Source organism: Heliangelus exortis, chromosome W (genome assembly GCF_036169615.1).
Source record: "Heliangelus exortis chromosome W, bHelExo1.hap1, whole genome shotgun sequence".
Lineage (NCBI taxonomy): Eukaryota > Metazoa > Chordata > Aves > Apodiformes > Trochilidae > Heliangelus > Heliangelus exortis.
In genome coordinates, this window is record NC_092453.1 from 6,165,872 (window position 1) to 6,186,140 (window position 20,269).

General features: G+C 47.9%; 5 protein-coding genes and 1 pseudogene across 5 annotated transcripts in view; 3 read left to right on the top strand and 3 right to left on the bottom strand.

Annotated features, from left to right (window-relative positions):
• The window catches only part of LOC139789149 (olfactory receptor 5P76-like), a 428,065-nt gene extending 415,962 nt beyond the window's left edge, over positions 1 to 12,103 (bottom strand). The window contains 7 exon segments of the mRNA XM_071729673.1: positions 6,663 to 7,317; positions 7,569 to 7,675; positions 8,077 to 8,201; positions 8,999 to 9,121; positions 9,124 to 9,255; positions 9,996 to 10,199; positions 12,070 to 12,103. Of these exon segments, the coding sequence (XP_071585774.1) occupies positions 6,822 to 7,317; positions 7,569 to 7,675; positions 8,077 to 8,201; positions 8,999 to 9,121; positions 9,124 to 9,255; positions 9,996 to 10,199; positions 12,070 to 12,103 (1,221 nt within the window). The 3' untranslated portion in view covers positions 6,663 to 6,821.
• LOC139789283 (zinc finger protein 501-like) overlaps positions 1 to 20,269 on the bottom strand; it is a 508,475-nt gene that overhangs the window by 424,184 nt on the left and 64,022 nt on the right. The window lies entirely within an intron of this gene.
• The window catches only part of LOC139789168 (olfactory receptor 10AG1-like), a 240,383-nt gene that overhangs the window by 214,844 nt on the left and 5,270 nt on the right, over positions 1 to 20,269 (bottom strand). The gene's annotated exons all lie outside the window — the stretch shown is intronic.
• LOC139789281 (zinc finger protein 3-like) lies at positions 12,178 to 13,853 on the top strand. The gene is made up of 2 exons (XM_071729800.1): positions 12,178 to 12,268; positions 12,808 to 13,853. The coding sequence occupies exon 2, from the start codon at positions 12,981 to 12,983 to the stop codon at positions 13,575 to 13,577; it is 597 nt and encodes a 198-aa protein (XP_071585901.1). The 5' UTR covers positions 12,178 to 12,268; positions 12,808 to 12,980; the 3' UTR covers positions 13,578 to 13,853.
• The window catches only part of LOC139789285 (zinc finger protein 501-like), a 373,834-nt gene continuing 365,742 nt past the window's right edge, over positions 12,178 to 20,269 (top strand). The window contains 1 exon segment of the mRNA XM_071729805.1: positions 12,178 to 12,268. The gene's annotated coding sequence lies outside the window, so the exon portion shown is untranslated.
• LOC139789279 (olfactory receptor 14J1-like) lies at positions 17,115 to 18,074 on the top strand (annotated as a pseudogene).

A 20,269-nucleotide genomic window follows, 5' to 3' on the forward strand; every position in this document is an offset into this window, starting at 1 on the left:
ACAACTTCTATATTAAAATCACCTCTTCCTGATATCTTTGTCACATGACAAAGGTCAGGATGGCTGGGTCAGAAGTCCATGTTTTTGTTGAAAAGATGTCAGATCATGGAACAGATCCTCTTGGAAGCCATATTAAAATGTATGGGGCAGAGGGAGGTGATCTGAGGCAGCCAACACAGCTTCACAAAGGGCAAACAGCCTCACCAACTTCCTGGCCTTCTGCAATGGAGTAATTGCAGCAGTGGAGAAGGGAAGAGGTGCAGACATCATCTACCGAGGCTGGATATGATCCCCTACAACATTCACATTGCTTTACCCTATGTCCTATTTCTTAGATTCTTCCTGTGTAAGGGTTGGATCCAGTCGCACTTGGAGCCCTCTAAGAAAGAGTTTTGAAAGCAAAGTATTTCTGTCACTCTGACCCTCGGGACTCAACAGGAGGGCCTTCCTCAGTCTTTTCCCTGATCCCTGAACAAATCACTCACACTTCATCCTGGCTCCATTTTCACTGTGTTCTACAAATCATTGCCTCAGATCTCCATCTCAGCCACCTAATTTTCACCCCTACATGTCCCTTCCACATAGTAATGGAAAAATCCTTGAAATTAGATCCTATTCAGTAAAACTTAATATTAAAACTTTAATATTAAAATCATTTTTTCCTGGTATTTTTATCACATGACAAAGGTCAGGATGACTAGGCCTGTTTTTGTCTTGAACAGATGTCAGATCATGGAACAGATCCTCCTGCAAGCCATATCAAAATTTATGGGTGAGAGGGAGATCTGAGGCAGCCAACACAGCTTCATCAAGGGCAAACTGAGCCTCACCAACCTCCTGGCCTTCTACCATAGAGTAATTGCAGCAGTGAAGAAGGGAAGAGGTGCAGACATCATCTACCAAGGCTTGAGATGATCCCCTACAACATTCCCATTGCTAGATTGGAGGGAGGCGTGTTTGATGGATGGAGGGTATGATGAACAAGGAAACGGCCTGATGACTTCATGCAGGCAGTAATAGTCAATGTGTCCAGGGGGATGCCATTAATGAAGGGTGTTCCTTCTGGACTTAAAGGTACCTTCTAAATAGTAGTGGATGTCCCCAGTACTAATTAACATCTTCATCAGTGACAGGGATGGTGGGATCAAGTGATTCCTCAGCAACTTTGCAGATGACACCAAGCTCAGTGTCACAGTTGATTCACTTGAGGGCAGGGATGACAACCAGAGGGACCTGGACAGATTTAAGTAGTATGTCTGTGGAAACCTCATGAAGTTAATCAAGGCCAAGTGCAAGGTCCTGCACCTGGGAGGAGGAAATCCCCACTGTCAGGAAAGACTGGGAGATGAATGATTGAGAGCAGCCCTGCAGAGAACAACTTGGGTATCCTACTGGGTCAAAACTTTTATGTCAGGGTAACCCACCTAGCTGATCAAGGGAAGACAGTGGATGTAATATTTCTGGACTTCAGGAAGACTTTTGGTACTGTCTCTCACAGCATCCTCCTGGATAAAATGTCCATCATACAGCTGGACAACCGTGCTATGTGATGGGTGAGCAACTGGCTCACAGGTGGAGCACAAAGAGTGACAGTGAATGGGGTCACATGCTCCTCCTCAAGACATTCAAGCACTGCAGCAGGTCTCCCAGAGAGCTTTTGTCATCTCCATCCCTGAAGATTTTCAGCAAAAAATTAATAAACCCTGAGAAACTTTCTCTTACACCATACCACCCCTGATGAGACCAGGAGGTTGGCCAAGAGACCTCCTGATGATCAGCCCTCTGATCTTCTTTGTGGCCTCCTCTGGACTTGTTCTAACAGCTCCAGGTCCTTTTTGTGCTTGGGGCTCCAGAACTGGACCCAGCACTGCAGTGGGGTCTCACCAGAGAGGAGCAGAAGAGCAGAATCTCCTCCCCTGACCTGCTGTCCACGCTGCTTTTTGTGTAGCTCAAGACATGCTTGGCTTCCTGGGCTGCCAGCACACCTTGCCAGCTGGTGCTGAGCTTCTCATCAGCCAGCACCCCCAAGCCCTCCTCCACCTCCTCAGGGCTGCTCCCAATCCATGTTCTTCCCAACCTGTATTTTGTCCTGGGGATTGCCCCAACCGAGGTGCAGGACCTTGTGCTTCTCCTTGTTGAAGCTCATGAAGTTTTCATGGGCCCACCTCTCCATCCTGTCCCTTTGTCTGGACAGTCTCTGTCTGGAAAGGAGACTTTAGAAATGGTCACTGTATCACCACCACCAGGAAAAACTCTTTCTTGAGGCTTTGACCTTGGTTTGCTCCTCATCCCATCTTGGGGTAGCCAGGAGGTGGTGTACATTTTCTGATATTATTGATCTTCACACCCCACTGTGCCCAGGAAGAATCCTGACCCACAAGGGAGGGATGGGCTCTGCCTTCCCATTGCCTGGGGTTCAGAGAGTGTCCTCACTGCTTCAAAAAAATAATAAATAAAAGGCACTTTTAGAGAGCCTTTGCCTCCCTGCAATCATGGCCTCCAGTGATCTGCTCTAACAAGGCCATGGGGAGGCTCTGGCAGCAATGGCCCACAGTGGGGCCAATCAAAGCTTCAAGGTATTTTCAGGTTCCTTTCTGACTTCTAGAGCAGTTTCTTCATTCATCTCTCAGCACCTGAGGATCATGCCCTCAGCACCAAACACACCCTGGGGCTCATTGAAATACAGAGTTCACTAAAGAGCTATGGCTCTCCATGGGATATTCTTCACATCTTCAAGACTTGTAGAGCTAATTGGAGAGGTTTTCCCACTGTAGTTAAGGAGGAACATTTCATAATGTGATTAAGGAAAATGGTTTGTGGGAGGTTTTTTTTTATATTTTTTCAGATCATCTCATGATTTTCATTTTAGAGAAGAGGTGACAGAAGTTCACTTAGGGCTGACACTGTGTGGGCAACTTTACTTCTCACCTTCTGTCACGGTTTAACACTGGCCCGGCAATTAAACCGAGTAACAGACATTCTCTATTAATCTCTCTCTCCTCCCTGATAAGAAAGGAGAAAGCCTAAGGGAGAGAGACTTATGGGTTGGAAAGTAAACTACACAACTTTAATGAAACAGTAATGATAAATAGGAAAAATTACTAAATATATACAAATATACAGGGAAATGGATACCACGTTCCTCCCCCCTTTTCCCCCAATAACTCTCACGTCACCACCGAGGCTGCAGGGCAGCCCTGGGAAAGTCCAGGCTGTACTCCTGGAGTAGGCAGCAGTCAGGAACTGGAGGTGGGAACACACAGATAAGGGCTGGCACGGATCAGGACCACAGGCAGACGAACGGACGGAATCCTTCCAGGATGCTGGGTGAAGGAAGGGAAGCAGGAAAGGCAGGAAGGGCAGGCAGCTGGAAGCTGGAAGCAGGAAATCTGGCTTGGCCCTCGTGCTCCCTCAAATTTATACTGAGGATGACGTATATGGGATGGAATACTCTCTTTGGTTAACTCTGGCATCTATCTTGTCTGTTCCTCCCCAAAGGATGGCTGCGGGTGGGACCTCTTTCTTCCTTCTGGAGGGTAAACGTTTTCCTCAGAGCTGAGCAGTGTCCTTGGCTCTGCATACCAGTCTCTATCAGTAACTATAAACATCAAGTGTTATCAGTCCTAGAAGCACACACTGTCTGAGAAACTTGCTGTTAATTTCAGCAAGTGCAACTACTTACAAGAGACTTAGTTAAAAGTAAAAGTACAAGACAGAAAATCACCTTTATCCTGGCCCAAACCAGGACAGACACGAGCACCAGGCGTGTACCCAGCTCCTGAGATGTGTGCGAGAAGCTCGTGTCAGGCATGTGGGATGCATGCGCCAACCGTGTGCCAGGCGTGTGCACGGCATGTTCCACGCATGTGAGCTGCATGTGCCTGGCTTTTGAGAAGCATGTGCCAAAAATGTACTTGTGTCCTAGCTTGGTCCAGGATAAAAGTGATTTTCTGTCTTGTCATTTTGATTTCAGCTAAGGCTCTCCTAAGTAGCTGCACTTCTGAAATTAACAGCAAGTTAATTTCTGCTTCTGGGATTGATAACACTCGATGTTTATAGTTACAGCTGGAGACTGGTGTGCAGAACCAAGGACAATGCTCACTTCTGGAGAAGATCTTGGGTTCTAGAAAAAAGAAAAAGAGTAAAGAGGTCACAACTGCAACCGTCCTTTACGGAGGAGCAGACAAGATAAATGATCAGAATTGACAAAAAAGAGTATTCCATTCCACACACATCGTACTCAGTATAAATTTGAGGGAGCACAATGGACAAACCCCTTCCTGCTTCCCCTTCTTCTCCTGTCCCTGTTTGCTTCAGCATCTTGGGAGGATTCCATCCATTCCTCTGCCTGTGGTCCTGATCCATACCAGCTTGAATCTGTGTGTTCCTGCCTCCAGCTGCCGACTGCTGCTGATTCCAGGAGTCCAGCCTGGACTTTCCCAGGGCTGCCCTGCAGCCTCGGTGGTGATGTGAGAGTTTTTGGGGGAGAGGGGGGAGGAACATGGTATCAATTTTCCTGCATATTTGTATATATTTAGTAATTTTTCCTTTTTATTATTACTGTTTCAGTTAAAGCTGTGTAGTTTACTTTCCAACCCATAAGTCTCTCTCCCTTATCATTCTCCTTCCTTTATCTGGGAGGGGAGGGGGATTAATAGAGAGGATCTCTCATTCGGTTTAATTGCCAGGACAGTGTTAAAACCTGACAGATTTATTGATGCACAACGTGGGGCCTGAGTTAATAAGCTTGAGCCCAGTTCAAATTTTGACTAATTTGCCTGAATCGTTTGAATGCCAACTCCAGTGGGAGGATACCAATATGGCTTTGCTGAGAGGTAATCAGGACACTTTCTCTGGAAATTTCACAGGGTTGGAGATTAAACCAATTGTGCCATATCTTAGGTATTCAGGGTATGTGATATCTGCTTTTGCAGCTGGGATTAGTGTTACTACGTGGTTTATTTTTCATAAGAGCCATCGTTGTAATATGGTCCTCAACACTGATGTATATTGTGGTGCACGGTGCAGTGGTGTTTCATAGAGAGCTAAAAACTTGGTTAGTAATTACACTTTCAGTTTTAATTTGGTAATTTATATCACTCCATCTTATTTCAGGCTTACTCCACCAGATTTTAATAGCAATAGCATTTCATTTGTTAATCTTCTGATGGTTGCTGTTAATTTTTCTCATATACTGGTGAGGATGAGCACTTCTTGGGAGATGCAGAGCTGCTCTTGGTACAGAGAGCACCCCCACTTCTGCCTCCGCAGCCACTCCTCACCCCCACAGACAAGGGCATCAGGGATTCAAAATCCTCCTGGCAAGCAGTGACGGTGCCTCAGTGTCCAGAACTTGTGCCAACACTGTTACGTGTCTTCATAATCTCCCTGTGAGGTGGGACAAAAAGCACTTTCACCTACTTTGTGGATGAAGCCATGCTGGGGAAGCCCTTGAGCAACCTCATCTGGTTCATCCTGCCTTGAGCAGGGCACTCAGACAAGGAGATGCTCAGGGGTCTCTTCCAGCCTGAGGTATTCTGTGATTCAGAATGATCTGGAGGGTCATGGCAATGATCTGTAGGATCATGCAGCTGGAGGAGCACAGGAAGCTCATCCTTGAGTAATCAAGGAGAGGGTGCTGCTGACTGAGGCTGATTGGAATTATTGAGTGAATTCTATGGGGACAGGGGCAGGGTTGGCTTCAGTTGAGTGGGATCATGGAATCATGGAAATGGTTGGGTTAGAACTAGGTGATCTTTAACCCTTCCAACCCAACCCATTCCATGATTCCATTGTTCTGTGACAGAGTCCAAGCCAGTTCCAGACCTCGGCTTCTCCACAGCCACCACCAGGGCTTTGTGATGAAGGGTCTGGTGCCTGGACACCATTGTCATGGGGCTCTCTGTGGTGACCATAGGCATATATAAGGGGTGTGGACACCTCGGGTGCCCATATCTGGGAAAGCACCTCTCTCAGGAGTCAGCAGCTGCCCTGAGTAACCATGGAACATCTGTGGCAGAAAATGCCCAAGATGTCCATGGAGAAGGAGGTGGAAGCCTGTTCCCAGCCCTCCACAAGACACCAAGGTCAGTGAATGAAGGAAGGGCCAGAACAGAAGTTCCCCTGCAGGCTGTGGGGAGAGGGCAGCTGTCCCCTGCAGCCCATGGAGGAGTACGGAGGGGAAGATGTGGATCTGCAGCCCATGGACTGTACTGTTTTTGGCCAGCATAGAGCTAATTTTCTCTCTTCTAGTTTTGCTTTCATCTAAGTGTCTTGTAAGCAGCTGTATTGCTGAAATTAACAGCAAGTTTTTTTCCAGTCAGAGTCTGCTTCTGGGACTGATAATGCTCAATGTTTATAGCTACTGCTACAGAATGTTCTGCAGAACCAAAGACACAGCTCAGTTCTGAAGAACATCTTGCACTCTAGAAAGAGAGGAGTAAGGAGGTCACTCCTGCAACACTCTTTTAGGGAGAAGCAGGCAAGATAAATGACCAAAATTGACAAAAAAGAGTGGTCCATCCCATGACAATGTGGCATTTCTACATCTCCCACCTGTGGGGTCACAACTGTTGTTACTTTAAAGAAGAAAGCCAGGGAATTTTTTACACCCTTCCACAGCAGATCTGTATTTCCTTGAGACAGAGATTCCCTTCCCTCACTTATCATTCCCCAACACTTGCAAGATTCTGCACTTGTAACATTATACCAGATGGACAAATTATTTTTTTTTTTTCCACACTTATGATTTGTCTACACTTGACTCAACCACAACCTGTTCTTTCCTGGGGGATCACAACTAGTATGAGCTCTCAATGAATTCAGGCCATGTTTTTTCTGAGTGCATTCCCAAGAGCCCTCTTGACTTCCCTGTTCCCCAGGCTGTAGAGGAGGGGATTGACCATGGGCGTGAGGATGGTGTAGAAAAAGGAGAGCACTTTGTTGAGCTGTCTCAGTGGGGCTGTCCTGGGTACCATGTAGACAATGATGGGGGTGCTGTAGAAAACAATGACCATGATGAGGTGAGATGAGCAGGGGGAAAAGGCCTTCTGCCTCCCCATTGTGGTTGGGATCCTCAGGATGGCAGCTATGATGCGGATGTAGGATCCCAATGGGAACACAAAGAGGAAGACTACATCCAGGACACAGATTAGGAAGGTAACCAGTCTGAGCACCCTGGTGTCACTGCAGGCAAGCTCTAGCAATGGGGCAAAACCACAGAAGAAGTGATTCATTTCATTGGGACCACAGAACAGTAACCTGGAGAACTGTCCAGTGACTACGGTAGCCATCAGTAATCCTGTGTTACGATCCGAGCTATTATTTTATATTTTGATTGTGAGGAAAACCCAGCCACTACTCATAGACGTCGCCTGAATTTACAAAAATAACAGGCTTTATGATTTTAGCAAATTACAAGGATTTATTTTAGGGAAAGGAGACAATAATGCCACCTTTAAAAGGAAAAACAAGTTTACAAGAGGAGAGAATTAATACAAATTAGTCACCTTGGGGAGAGAGTCATTAAGAAAAGGAAAGAAAACAAGAGAACAATGAAGTTTTAGAACCGTCCGCCGGCCCTGGCCTCTGGCTGGAGTGGGGGGCGTAGGATCCGTTGTTCCTGCTTGGTTGATGTTCTCCGCTTTTCCTTTCTTCCGCTGTTGCTGTCCCGTAGCTGAAGCCGAAGTGGCGAGAGAAGGGGGGGCGCAGAGAGAGCTGCGTCTTCTCCTTTCCTCTTGGAGTTTTTTATATAGCAAAAAAGGGGTCTGTCTTTTCATAAATCACTGGCACACAGACTTGCTAAAGATGACACAGACTTTTGCCATCCCAAGAATTTATCTTTTATTTATTCTTATCTTTCAGTCTTTGTTGTCTTGCTAATTTTATTGTCTTTGTCTGGACCATGTACCAGGAAGTGACCTGATAAGCACCCTTATCTTTAGGTGCCTGTCAGGCATGATATAGTGAGGTAAAGATCTGTTAATTGAGAGTATGTTTGGTATGTTTTAAAAGAGCAGAAAAAATACTGATTCGAGAGACATATTTTGTATTTTCAAAGTGTTTACATCATCCTGCTAGCCAAGGGCCAGCCACCAGCTGAAGACAGACCTTCCCCTTCATGAGGCTTGTGTGGAGCAGGGGTTGACATATGGCCAAGTCTTGATCATCCGACATCGTGGCCAGCAGATATCACTCAATACCTGCAAAACAGCCAAAGAAAAAGAAGTGTGTCATGCAGCCTTGAGCAGGAATTGTTCTGTTGAAACAGGAAAGGATCTCAACAGATCAATTCCTGTGGGAAAAGGAGAGCAGGCCAAGTTGTTTGTGTGAATTTATCTAATGTAGAATTAGAACTAGTGATCATAACCGGTAGAAAAGACCAGGCAAAGCAGTCCAAACTCGTAATTTTCCACTGTTTCAGTTAGGAGCAAAACAGCTTTCCACTGTCACAGCGAAAAGCAAAACAAGGCCTAACGAAGCTAGCTTTCTGCCTGAGAAATAATTGGGAGTGTAAATTTCGTTTTAGATCAAGGCACCGCCAAGGCCAGGGAGGTGCCAGCTTGGCCCCAAAAGCATGTGAACATCTGCACAAGGAGAACATAAAGATGCCACAACCAGCAGATAAGAGAAAAGTTATGGCTGGGGCCCGATATCCATAGAACAACATGAAGCCACATGGAATCAAGGGAGATAGAAGTTTAACCCTAAGAGGGACATATCCCCGAGAGAACAACTCCGCCCAGAATCCACCTGGTTCCGCCCAGACTCCACCTGGTTCCGCCCAGACTCCGCCTGTTATGAATATTATAATTACCTGTCGTAATCTTATGAATATGCATGAAAGGCTGTATAAATACCCTAACCCTACCCCCCCCGAGGGTGAACTCTCTGTCCAGCGTGAGCTGGGAGTTCCCCGGATCCGTGAATAAATACCTTTGCTGTTTAAAGACTCAAAACTTTGTCTCTAAACAGTTTATTCGGCCTTTTTGGGCTTCACTGTCCCTGGTTAGGAAGCTGGCCGGCAGCCTGGGCAGGATAGTGGAGGTATAGCAGATTTTCATACCGGAGAAATTCCCCAGGAAGAAGTACATGGGCGTGTGAAGATGCTGATCTGTCACTGGAGCACAACAACGAGGAGGTTGCCAAACATTATCACCAGGTAAATCATGAGAGAGAGGGGAAAGAGAGGCACCTGAAGACTGGGGACATCACTCAGTCCCAGGAGGAGGAACTCCACTGGTGATATGCAGTTTTCTCATTCCTCTTTCTCCACAAAGTGCTGTAGGACTGTTTTCCCTGCTTGGCAGGTGGAGTACCTGAGCATGCATTTGTGTTTGTTGTACAAAGAATTGGGCAGAAGTCACTGACTCATGGGGATGAATTCACACTTTGTTTAAGGCCTCCATTCTTAGTGAAAGGGCAGGAACAGGTCCTCTGAGAAGGTCAAACTGCTCTTCTTAGAAGACTAGATCTCCTCTGAGTGTCCACAGGGATGTGCCCGTTTCTGTGGATTGAAAGAGAATGTTCAGTTGCTCACATTTAGCTTAAGACACACGATGTCATTCTCAGTAGTACCCAGAACAGGAATTAGACAAATTCTGCTTTCAAGCAACAGAAAAGTGGGAGAGAGAGAAAAGTTCCACCATGCTGAAAAGGCCTTTAGGGGAATGCAGAAGTAAGGACACTAAGCAGGATCAGGGGTCTCAACTCCCTGAAACACTTTTTTCCTAATGAGGCCATGTCGTGATCTGTTTATTATTTTATATTTTGATTATGAGGATTTCTCAGCCTCTGCTTCAGAGATGACGCATAAAATTGCAAGCTAACACGTTTCAAACAAACAAGTTACAAGGGTTTATTTTTAGGGAAGGGAAAACAAAATATCACAGTTAAGAGAGGGTAAACACAATTTGCTACTTTTGGAGGGACGGGTCGTTAAGGAAAGAAAGAAAGAAACGAGGGGGTAATTTAGGGGGTTATTTAAAATGTTTTACTGCCAGTAGGTCCTAGCGGAGGGGGGGAGGGTTGGAGTCGTTTTACCGCGCTGCCGCTGTAGTCGAAAAGCCGCGTCGCCGCTTTCCGCTTGGGCCTTCGGAGCTGCTTGCCCACCTTTCTGCACTGAGCTGGCTGGAGTTCGTAGTCACAGGAGCTGGCTTCCACATGGTTCTTCTGAGCTGCTGGCTCCTTTTCGGTTCTTTCTGGGGGATTTTTATAATGCAAAGGAAAGCGGGTCCCCGTCTTTTTTCCTTTTGTGTGAGTTGTTGATAAATGAGGCTTTCCCAGAGTTGAGCATACTTCCCGAAGACAAGTTACCTTATCAGTTTGTTAAGATATGCTAATTTCGTGAGGTCTGGCCAAATGTCAGGCGCCAGGAATTTGTTTTCCTGTTTGCCAGTCTTTAGATATGTTAATGTGGCAGCATGTTTGATATGTGAGCTTGAAAAGAAAAAAAGCCTAAATAATCCTTGCTCAAGAATCAAATATTTTTTCAAGTGTTTACATCAGGCCACTCTGTCCCTGAAGAGTCCATCTCTTTCCACTGAACAAGAATTTCCAGGAGTTCCCAGCTGAGCTGTTGAAGGTGCTGTGAAGGGTCTGCTAGGCAGGAGACTTACAAATAGTGTGCACTTGGGAGAGAAAAGTAGGGAAAACTGAATTCCAGAGACGAGGTACCTGAGCCATCTAAGCCAAACGAGGACAAGTGATGTAGCAGGGGAAGGAGGGGAAAGGGAGAGGGGTGATGATCATTTGCTGACCATCTTTTCCTCCTCCCCTTCAATTTCTGGGTGCATTGGGGCTGCCTCCTTGCAGCAGCACAGCCCCTGCACCTCAGCATTGCCACCTGAGTTCTCAAGGCTCCCTGTTCAGGGTCACAATGGAGACAGAGGAATGTCCCGAGGGGGAGTGGGGGCCGAGGCAGACAGGACCAGCATCAAGCACAGATTTCCAGGAAATGCCTGAGCCACACCTGACTGCCTGCCCAACCCTCTTTTCATCTCCAAATACACCTTTTCCACCCTAAATCCCTCTGTTTTTATGTAAAAATGCCCATTTTTGATCCAAATCCTACATTTTCCACCCTAAATCATTGAGTTTTTACCAAAACCCTCCCTTTTAGACCCTAAATCTCCCTTTTCCACCCCAAATCCCTTCTTTTTTTACCCCAAATGCCCATTTTTCAAACCCTAACCCCCTTTTTAAAAGCAAATCCTCAAATTTTTACCCCCAAATCCCCTTTTCTGTGTACCTTTGGTGGCTATTTGGTGCTTCTTGGCCTTCCGTGTCCGCTGGGCTCCAGTTTAGGGCATTTCAGGGTGATTTGGTAGGGATTTTGGGTTGTTTCTGCGGTGTTTTGGGTCGGGTCAGTCCTTGGGGATTCCGGGCTACATTTCCCATCAGCCTTTGCACGCCACCGCTCACCACGCACCCTTCGCCTACAACTCCCATCGTGCTTTGCGCCTCTCCCAACGCCCCTCCTCTGCGGCACCGTTGCGCTTTCTATGACGTCAACGCGGTTGCGCCAAAAGCGGTGTGGGAGGAGAGAGGTAAAAAAGCCACCACCAAAACCTCCCGGAACCCCTCTGGACCCCAAATCCCCCCCCGGTCCCTCCCAGTGCTCCCGATCCCCTCCCAGTGCCCTCCCGTTGCCTTTCAGCTCCTCTCAATACCCTTCCAGTCCCTCTCAGTTCCTTCCAGTCCCTTCCCAGTTCATCCCAGTTCCTCCCAGTCCCCTCCCAGCACCCCCTCAGTCTCTCCCAGTTCCCTTTACCTTCTCCCAGTCCCCCCATATAACCTCCCAGTCCCTTCCAGTGCCCCCCGATCCCCTCCCAGTTCCTCCCATCCCCTCCCACTCCCTCCCAGTCTCCCCCATTTCCCTCCCAGTCCCTCCCAATGTCCTCCCAGGGCATTAAGGAGGTTCAGACCAGTAATATTACAGTCACACAGCTTCCGTGCCTCCAACCTGGGGCACTGGGCCTTGGGGGGCCACCAGTGACACACCAGTAACATCCCAGTTCTGATCCATACTGCTTTGGGCTGGAAGGGACCTTCAAAGGTCATCTCCTTCACCTTCCTGCTCTGCAGGGAGGGTGTTGGTGGTCATGGTGTGGAACACTGGGCTTGGCCAGGTCAGAGCAGCTGCCCTGGCCTGGAGCCCATGGTCCCTGTGGTTCCCACATTCCAGAGCTGGGGAGAACCCAACACAACACTGCTGATCTCCTTCCTGTGCACTCACAGAGTTGGAGTCTGCAGCCTCCCCAAACTCCAGGTGCTCTGAACAGAAAACAATTATTTGAGAGTGAATTCTGTCCCAGGACCAGAAACAAACTGAGCCTGAAACTTCTCCCTGGGGTGAGGGCGGACGAGGATGGATAAGCTGTGGTTGGGTCTCCCCCCACATCATCCAAGGAATCCCAACTCATCCTGGGGTGGGGGCTGTGATAGGGACCCCCAAGATCCCAACTCAAGCTAGGAGTGGCTCAAAACCCCAGTACCCTGGGTCACACCCAGTTCCCCTTTGGGTTTTTGGTGCCAGTGTAGCTCCTAAAGATGAAGTAAAGGATGATCAATGGGTGTCCACCTCTACGGGTAACCTCCTCATTCCACCTCACACTCCATTTTCACCCACAATAGGACTGATGTAGGTTTTGGCTGCCCTCACCCAACAAAAATCTCTCCTCTACTTTGTCACTGCACTATGGCTTCTTTCACAGACACGGGGTGGCTCAATCTGGGCAAAAACCTCACGGGACCAGAAAGCTTTTAGTCAAAGTTTGACATTAGTGAAAAATCACTGAATACATCCAGGAGAAAAATTTGACCATGGCCAGGAACATGAGAAAAGGTTTAGGATCTTCTGGGCCCATCTCCACCATCAGAAAATCCATCGGGGTGAGAGACCCCAGAGATGTCCTGACTGCGGGAGACGGTTTAGCGACAGCTCGGATCTGATCCAATGGTGACACCATCACACAGGCACCATGTCCTACACCTGCCCTGACTGTGGGAAAGGTTTTAGCAGGAGATGGCTTTTTATCCAGCATCAACGGATCCATACAGGTGAGAAACCCTTTAAATGTTCTGAATGTGGGAAGGAGTTTTCCCAGAGATCCCATTTATCTGAGCATCACCGCATCCACATGGGAGAGAGACCCTATAAGTGTCTGGAGTGTGGGAAGGAGTTTTCCCACAGCTCCAATTTATCACGCCATCATCGCATCCATACAGGAGAGAAGTTGTATCCCTACACTCACTGTGGGAAAGCCTTCAACAATAGCACCTCTTGGATTAATCACCAACATGTGCACACTGGGGAAAAACCCTACATGTGTCCCCAGTGTGGGAAGGGCTTCACAGCCAGCTGGGGTCTCACCCAACACCTGCAGATCCATACAGGTGAACGTCCATATGAGTGTCCTGACTGTGGGAAAAACTTCACAGAAATATCAAACCTCACCAGACACCTACGGATCCATACAGGTGAACGTCCCTACAAGTGTCCCGACTGTGGGAAGAGCTTCAGGAGAAGCTCCCATTTGCTGAGACATCAGCGCCTCGATAGGGGTGATCGACCCTAAAGCTGCTCCCACTGTGAGAAGAGTTTTTTCCAGAGCTACGATCTCATCTCTCATCACCAGACCCACCAGGTCACCAAAATTTCCAAGCTTTAGAGTTTCCAAACTTCCACATCTTTAGATTCTTCCAAACCATATAAGGTAAAACAAGGAAGTGATTATCACAGCGACACACTCGTCAGGGGAGGTGTCTGAATGGGACCAGGTCTATTTCATTTTTTTTAGTTAGGGAACACCCATATGGAGCATTTTAGTGTGACTTTGCAGTGGGACTTGAAAAGAAAATCAGCTGCTTTCAGAGCAGAGCCCAAATGGTCTAAACTGCCCTGAGGTGTCCATCACATACCCACTGTCAGCAGCCAGGGTTTGCCTCTGTGTCCTGTGCTGTTGTGCCAGCAGCAGGTGGTTGTGCTGCAGTTACATGAATATGTAAAACCTCAGTGTATACAACAAAAGCATGACTGTGAGATGGGTGCACATGGATTCTGGAGGAATCATTCCCTCGTTTGCCCGACACTGAATAAACATACCCCTCTCTGTAACTTTCCAAGTTGTAAAGTTGTTTTCTACAAGTCAAAGGGTATATGTGATAAATGAATGTAGTTACTATGGAAAACTAATCTCTAAAAGCAGATTACAGAATATCTCAATGTTTCCAAAGTCTGCAGAAGGACCAAAACTGAGAAAAAAATAATTAGGGCATTTTGGACTGCCAGAAAAGAAAGACAAGTGCTACAGGTCATCTAAAAGACACAGTGATGAAGACTAAGACAATGAAGGCTTGTTAATGCTGTTTTGTTTCTTTACTAGAGAAAGAATTGCTACTATAATTGGTGATCTGACATTATGTCCTTTCACTCTGTATCAGTCAGTGGTGTCAGAGTTATCTGTAATGATGAGGTTCACTGGTGTTACAGATGTTGAAGTGCTGCCTTTATGGAATTACCACCCAGCACCCAACCCTGGTCATTGCTGGGAAAAAACCAATATCTCAGCTCTGTGTGTTTGATTGGCTTAATGCACACTGGATGATGAAACCCGGATTTGGGACAAAAGTTTAGGTGACCTGAATGGGACTGCACTGCTCTGGCTTGCCTGGTTTGTCTTGCTGCATGTGACAGGGAGGAGGGACTGGAATGGACTCCAGTGTGCATTCACCTGTTTGATCAGGGACTCCCTCAGCTCCTCTGCCTTGTCGGGCAGTAAGGGACACCAGGTGCAATGCTTAGATTGAGATATTGTGGAAATTCAGGGAGGAGCAATGGTATACCACTTGTACTCTTTAGGATGAATCTTAAAACATAGGGACAAATTTAAAAGGTGATTTCCCACCAGAAAGAAAATTTTTAAAAAATAATCATTTTAGTAACTAATGGTGGAATAAAAATTAAATGTTGTAATTAACCTTTTCAATTAGAAGATAGAGAAAAATATTCTCAAAATGGGGACTTCTTGTATTTATAATTTTTCATTCACATTGGGTTCCTGGGGAGCCCCAGGGAGAGCTGGAGGGAGCCCCGAGAGAGTTGAGCAAGTGGCAAAGTCTGGCGCTGATCCTGTGCTGCTAGGCCAGGCTCCTGAGACTGAGAGAGCTGCTGGCAAGCAGAGACTGCTGCAGAGAGAGAGCTCTGGGCAGGAGCAGCTCCTCTGCAGAGTGCAGCAGGGATGAGGGCACTGCCTGCAGGCAGAAGGGCAGGGGAAAGGAGGGAGAGAGAGGAGAAAGGCAGCCTGGGCTGGGAGGAGAGCTGAGAGCTTCCTGGGGGAGAAATCTTCCCAGCCTCTGCCATGGTGAGTCTCTGGCTGCAGGGCAGTAAAGCTGGGCTTCCTGGAGGGCGGCTTTCTTCTCCAGCTGGCAACCTGTGCCACAGCTGCTGGGATCCTTCTGGAGGATTTTGGTGGGCAGGAGGAAAAGGTTTGGCAGAGCAGGGCTGTCCTGGAGCAGCGTCAGAGAGAGAGGCCATGGGGCTGCCTTCTGCTGGGGATGGCTGCAGGGGCTGAGGGGGTGTGTGCAGGCCGGGGTGCCCAGGGCTGTCCTTCCGAGCAGGGTCCTGCAGCCCAGGGGCTGTGTGCTGGGGCAGGGACTCTGCTGCCTGCCTGCCAGGGGCAGTTCTCAGCCTGTCTGGGGAGCTCCCTGGTGCTGGCAGAAGCTGTGGCTGGCAGGAGACAGGGAGGACAAGGCAGGGTCCTGGTACTGTTGAGAGAGGGATGAATTACTCAGGGTTGTTCAGAGCTCCAGCTGATGCCCAGAATATTTCTGAGGGGACTTTTCAGGAGTCTTTTCAGGGCAGGGCTTTCCTGCTCCACTCTGGGCTCTCCTCAGGCTCTGCTTCCACTTGTCTCTGACTCAGCTTGAGGGGATGGAAACTCAGGTGTGCAGGGGAGAGAAGGGGCTGAGACTCCTCAAGCATCACCTGGAGGGGGACTGGGAACCTCAGGAAGTGCCTCCACCCACCACCTCCAGCAGCTCAGCTCAGCTCAGCCTCCCCTTTCCATTGTCCTCAGGGGTGGTGTGCCCTTTTCTTTAGCCCCTGCACCCCCCGAGTGGCTGCAGGGCAGAGCTGGGCACCCAGGGGCCTGGCTGGGCTCTGTGAGCAGGGGCAGGAAGGGAGACGGGGGCCAAGGAACCAGCTCCTGGGTGGGGCAGCTCCAGGCAGCAGATGTGTCCATGTCAAGGAGGTGTCCATCTCCCCTCTGCCCTCTGGAGCTCTGGGCAATGCCCTCTGTGAGGCTGGGGAAGAGCTGACCCTCCCTTCATCAGACCAGCTCCCCCTTCTCTGCATGCAGCCGCAGGCAATCCTCTTGCCTTGCTCTGTTCTCCCCGAGTGCAGCATAAATGCTGAGGGTTTGAGACATACAAGAACATTCCCTGGGAGAGTGGGGGGGAGCTGAAAGAAAAATGAAAACCTTTCTGAAACTGCTTTCTGCAACCCCAGTTCCTCAGCTTGGAGATGAAGGTGACCCCGTTTTTAAAGCACTGTTTTCATGTGACAAACTTTGAAACTATCTGTTTTCTTTTCTTTGGGGTTCCTCTTGATCTGTAGGTTGCCCTCCAGAAGGAAACAGCTGAGACCAGAAGTGATGGAGAGATCACAAGTCCTCACTGATTTACCAAACTGACACTTGGCCTCAAGATTTTTCTTTAAGACCAGTAGATATCTCAGGTATATCTGCCTTAAAAATACTCCTCATTTTTTATGGGGTAAGGAGAAGAGAGGAAACAAAAACTACCCTCAGCTTTGCTCTGCAGGATGGTGCATTGGGGGTGATAATGCTGAAAAGCTCTTGGATGTCAAGAGTGGACTTAATCTGAGATTCCCCCCATGTTCCTTTATACCAGTTGCTGTAGGGAAGCACATACTCCTGCAGAGCCAGGAGTGCAGCCCCTTTTCCCTATGATACCATCAGCCAGCAACAACCATAGCTCAAGAAGATGTCCTGTAAAAAATTTTCCAGTAAGAGAAACTGAATGGATTTTCTAAGAAAACTCTGATTTTACTTTTTTAGAATCTTCTGACAGTGCAATATGCCCAGAGTCTGCAGATGTTAAACAGCAGCTCCATCAGCCAGTTCCTCCTCCTGGCATTTGCAGACAGGCGGGAGCTGCAGCTCTTGCACTTCTGGCTCTTCCTGGGCATCTACCTGGCTGCCCTCCTGGGCAACGGCCTCATCATCACCACCATCGCCAGTAACCACCACCTCCACACCCCCATGTACTTCTTCCTCCTCAACCTCTCCCTCCTCGACCTGGGATCCATCTCCACCACTCTGCCCAAAGCCATGGCCGATTCCCTCTGGGAAAACACGGACATCTCCTACAGGGGATGTGCTGCACAAGTTTTTGTATTCCTATTTTTAATTTCAGCAGAGTTTTCTCTCCTGACCATCATGTCCTATGACCGCTACGTGGCCATCTGCAAACCCCTGCACTACGGGACCCTCCTGGGCAGCAGAGCTTGTGTCCACATGGCAGCAGCTGCCTGGGGCACTGGGTTTCTCACTGCTCTGCTGCACACAGCCAATACATTTTCCCTGCCCCTCTGCCAGGGCAATGCCCTGGACCAGTTCTTCTGTGAAATCCCCCAGATCCTCAGCTCTCCTGTTCACACTTCCACCTCAGGGAAATTTGGTTTTCAGTAGTCAGCGCCTGCTTAGGTTTTCGCTGTTTTGTTTTCATAGTGTTCTCATATGTGGAGATCTTCAGGGCAGTGCTGAGGATCCCCTCTGAGCAGGGAAGGCTCAAAGCCTTTTCCACGTGCCTCCCTCACCTGGCTGTGGTCTCCCTGTTCATCAGTACAGTTATGTTTGCCCACCTGAAGCCCCCCTCCACCTCCTCCCCATCCCTGGACATGGTGCTGTCATTTCTGTACTCGGTGGTTCCTCCAGCAGTGAATCCCCTCATCTACAGCATGAGGAACCAAGAGGTCAAGGGTGCTTTGTGTAAACTGATGAGAGGATTGATTTACAAGTAATAAAATTCCCAATTTCTTATTTATATCACTTTTAATGAATCTCATTTAATTCATAATGTGTCTCATTACAGACATCCTTCTGGAAGTTTTTGATGGTGATTACTAATTTTGTTCTCTTTATTCTTCCTTGTGCACAAGGAATCCCATCGCTAAATTTCCAATTCTGTACCTTCATTTCCACTGTTAACCAGAACCTTCTTGAAAGGTTTTGGAATATTATCTATGTGCTTTTTAAAAAAAAATAAAGGACCCAGAAGTGATTTCTTTACCTGATGTCCTCTTTCTGAGACTTCCTCTGGTGTTATGTTTGGGTCCAGTCACACTCTGAGGAGTTTAGGAAGGGGGTTCACACTGGTCTTCATGACTCAATGGGAGGGACCTCCTCATTGTGTTCCCTGATTCCTGAACACATATCTCCAACCTGATCCTGGCTCCATTTCCGCTGTCCCTCTACAAATCATTGCCTCAGATCTCCATCTCAGCTACTCCAATTTTAACCCCTACATGTCCCTTCCACATATTAGCAGACAAATCCTTGATATTAGATCCTCTTAAGTCACACCTTCCATATTAAAATCACCTTTTCCCTGGTGATTTAGGAAAGAGAGTGGTGATCTGAAGAGAGGAACACAGCTTCACAAAGGCCCAGCTGGGCCTCACAAACCTCCTGACCTTCTACCTTGGACTAATTGCAGCAGTGAACAAGGCATAAGCTGCAGACATCATCTACCAAGACTTGATATGATCCTCTAAAACATTCTCATTGCTGAATTAGAGGGGATGTGTTTGATGGATGGACAGTTGGATGAACAAGGAAATGGCTGGATGACCTCATGCAGACAGTTATGGTCAATAGATCAGTGTCCAAGGGAAACCAATAATGAAGGGTGTTCCTTCTGGACTTAAAGGTACCTTCTAAATAGTAGTGGATGTCCCCAGTACTAATTAACATCTTCATCAGTGACAGGGATGGTGGGATCAAGTGATTCCTCAGCAACTTTGCAGATGACACCAAGCTCAGTGTCACAGTTGATTCACTTGAGGGCAGGGATGACAACCAGAGAGACCTGGACAGGTTTGAGTTTGAGGTTTGAGGTCTGTGAAATCCTCATGAAGTTAATCAAGGCCAAGTGCAAGGTCCTGCACCTGGGAGGAGGAAATCCCCACTGTCAGTAAAGACTGGGAGATTAATGGATTGAAAGCAGCCCTGCAGAGAATGACTTGGGGATACAGCTTGGTCAAATCTTTTATGACAGGGTAACCCACCTAGCTGATCAAGGGAAGACAGTGGATGTAATATTTCTGGACTTCAGGAAGACTTTTGGTACTGTCTCTCATAGCATCCTCCTGGATAAAATGTCCATCATACAGCTGGACAACCGTGCTATGTGATGGGTGAGCAACTGGCTCACAGGTGGAGCACAAAGAGTGACAGTGAATGGGGTCACATCAGGCTGGTGACCGGTTGCCGCAGCAAGGACGGGGACAACAGTTTGATGCAAACTAAATCTGTTTATTTGTATCCTTACATGCAGTTATATACCTTTTTCTTATCTCACAATCTCAAGGAAAGAATTCACACCCTATCTATGCCACTAATCCCTTCAAGACAATCTCACAATCAGGGGGCTGCATATTCAGGAAGTCCCGTGCTTATCTAGCATAGCTCGGGACTATGTTTATTCCACGGTTTGTATGACAAATAGTTTGTCTCCATCAATTGTTTTGTACTGTCTGTGCATATTACCTTTGTACCTACAACCGGTCACTAGTGGGGTCCTGCAGGGCTCCATCCTTGGCCCAGTCCTCTTCAACATCTTCATCAATGACTTGGGTGCAGGACTGGAAGGAATCTGAAGAAAGTTTGTGGATGAGAGACCTCAGCAGGTTAGAGAGATGGGCAATCAGCAGGCACAGGAAGGACAAGTTCTGAACCACAAGTTCAGCAAGTGCTGAATCACCAACCACAAGGGCAAGTGCTGAATTCTGCACCTGGGATGGGGCAACCCTGGTGGCAAGTACAGACTGGGGAAGGAGTGGCTGGGGAGCAGAGAGGGACCTGGGGGTCCTGGTTGATGGCAAACTGGAGATGTGCCAGCAGTGTGTCCTGGCAGCCAGGAGGGCCAACCATGTCCTGGGGTGCATCAAGCACAGTGTCACCAGCCAGTCCAGGGAGGTGACTGTCCTGCTCTACTCTGCACTGGTATGGCCTCATCGTGAGTACTG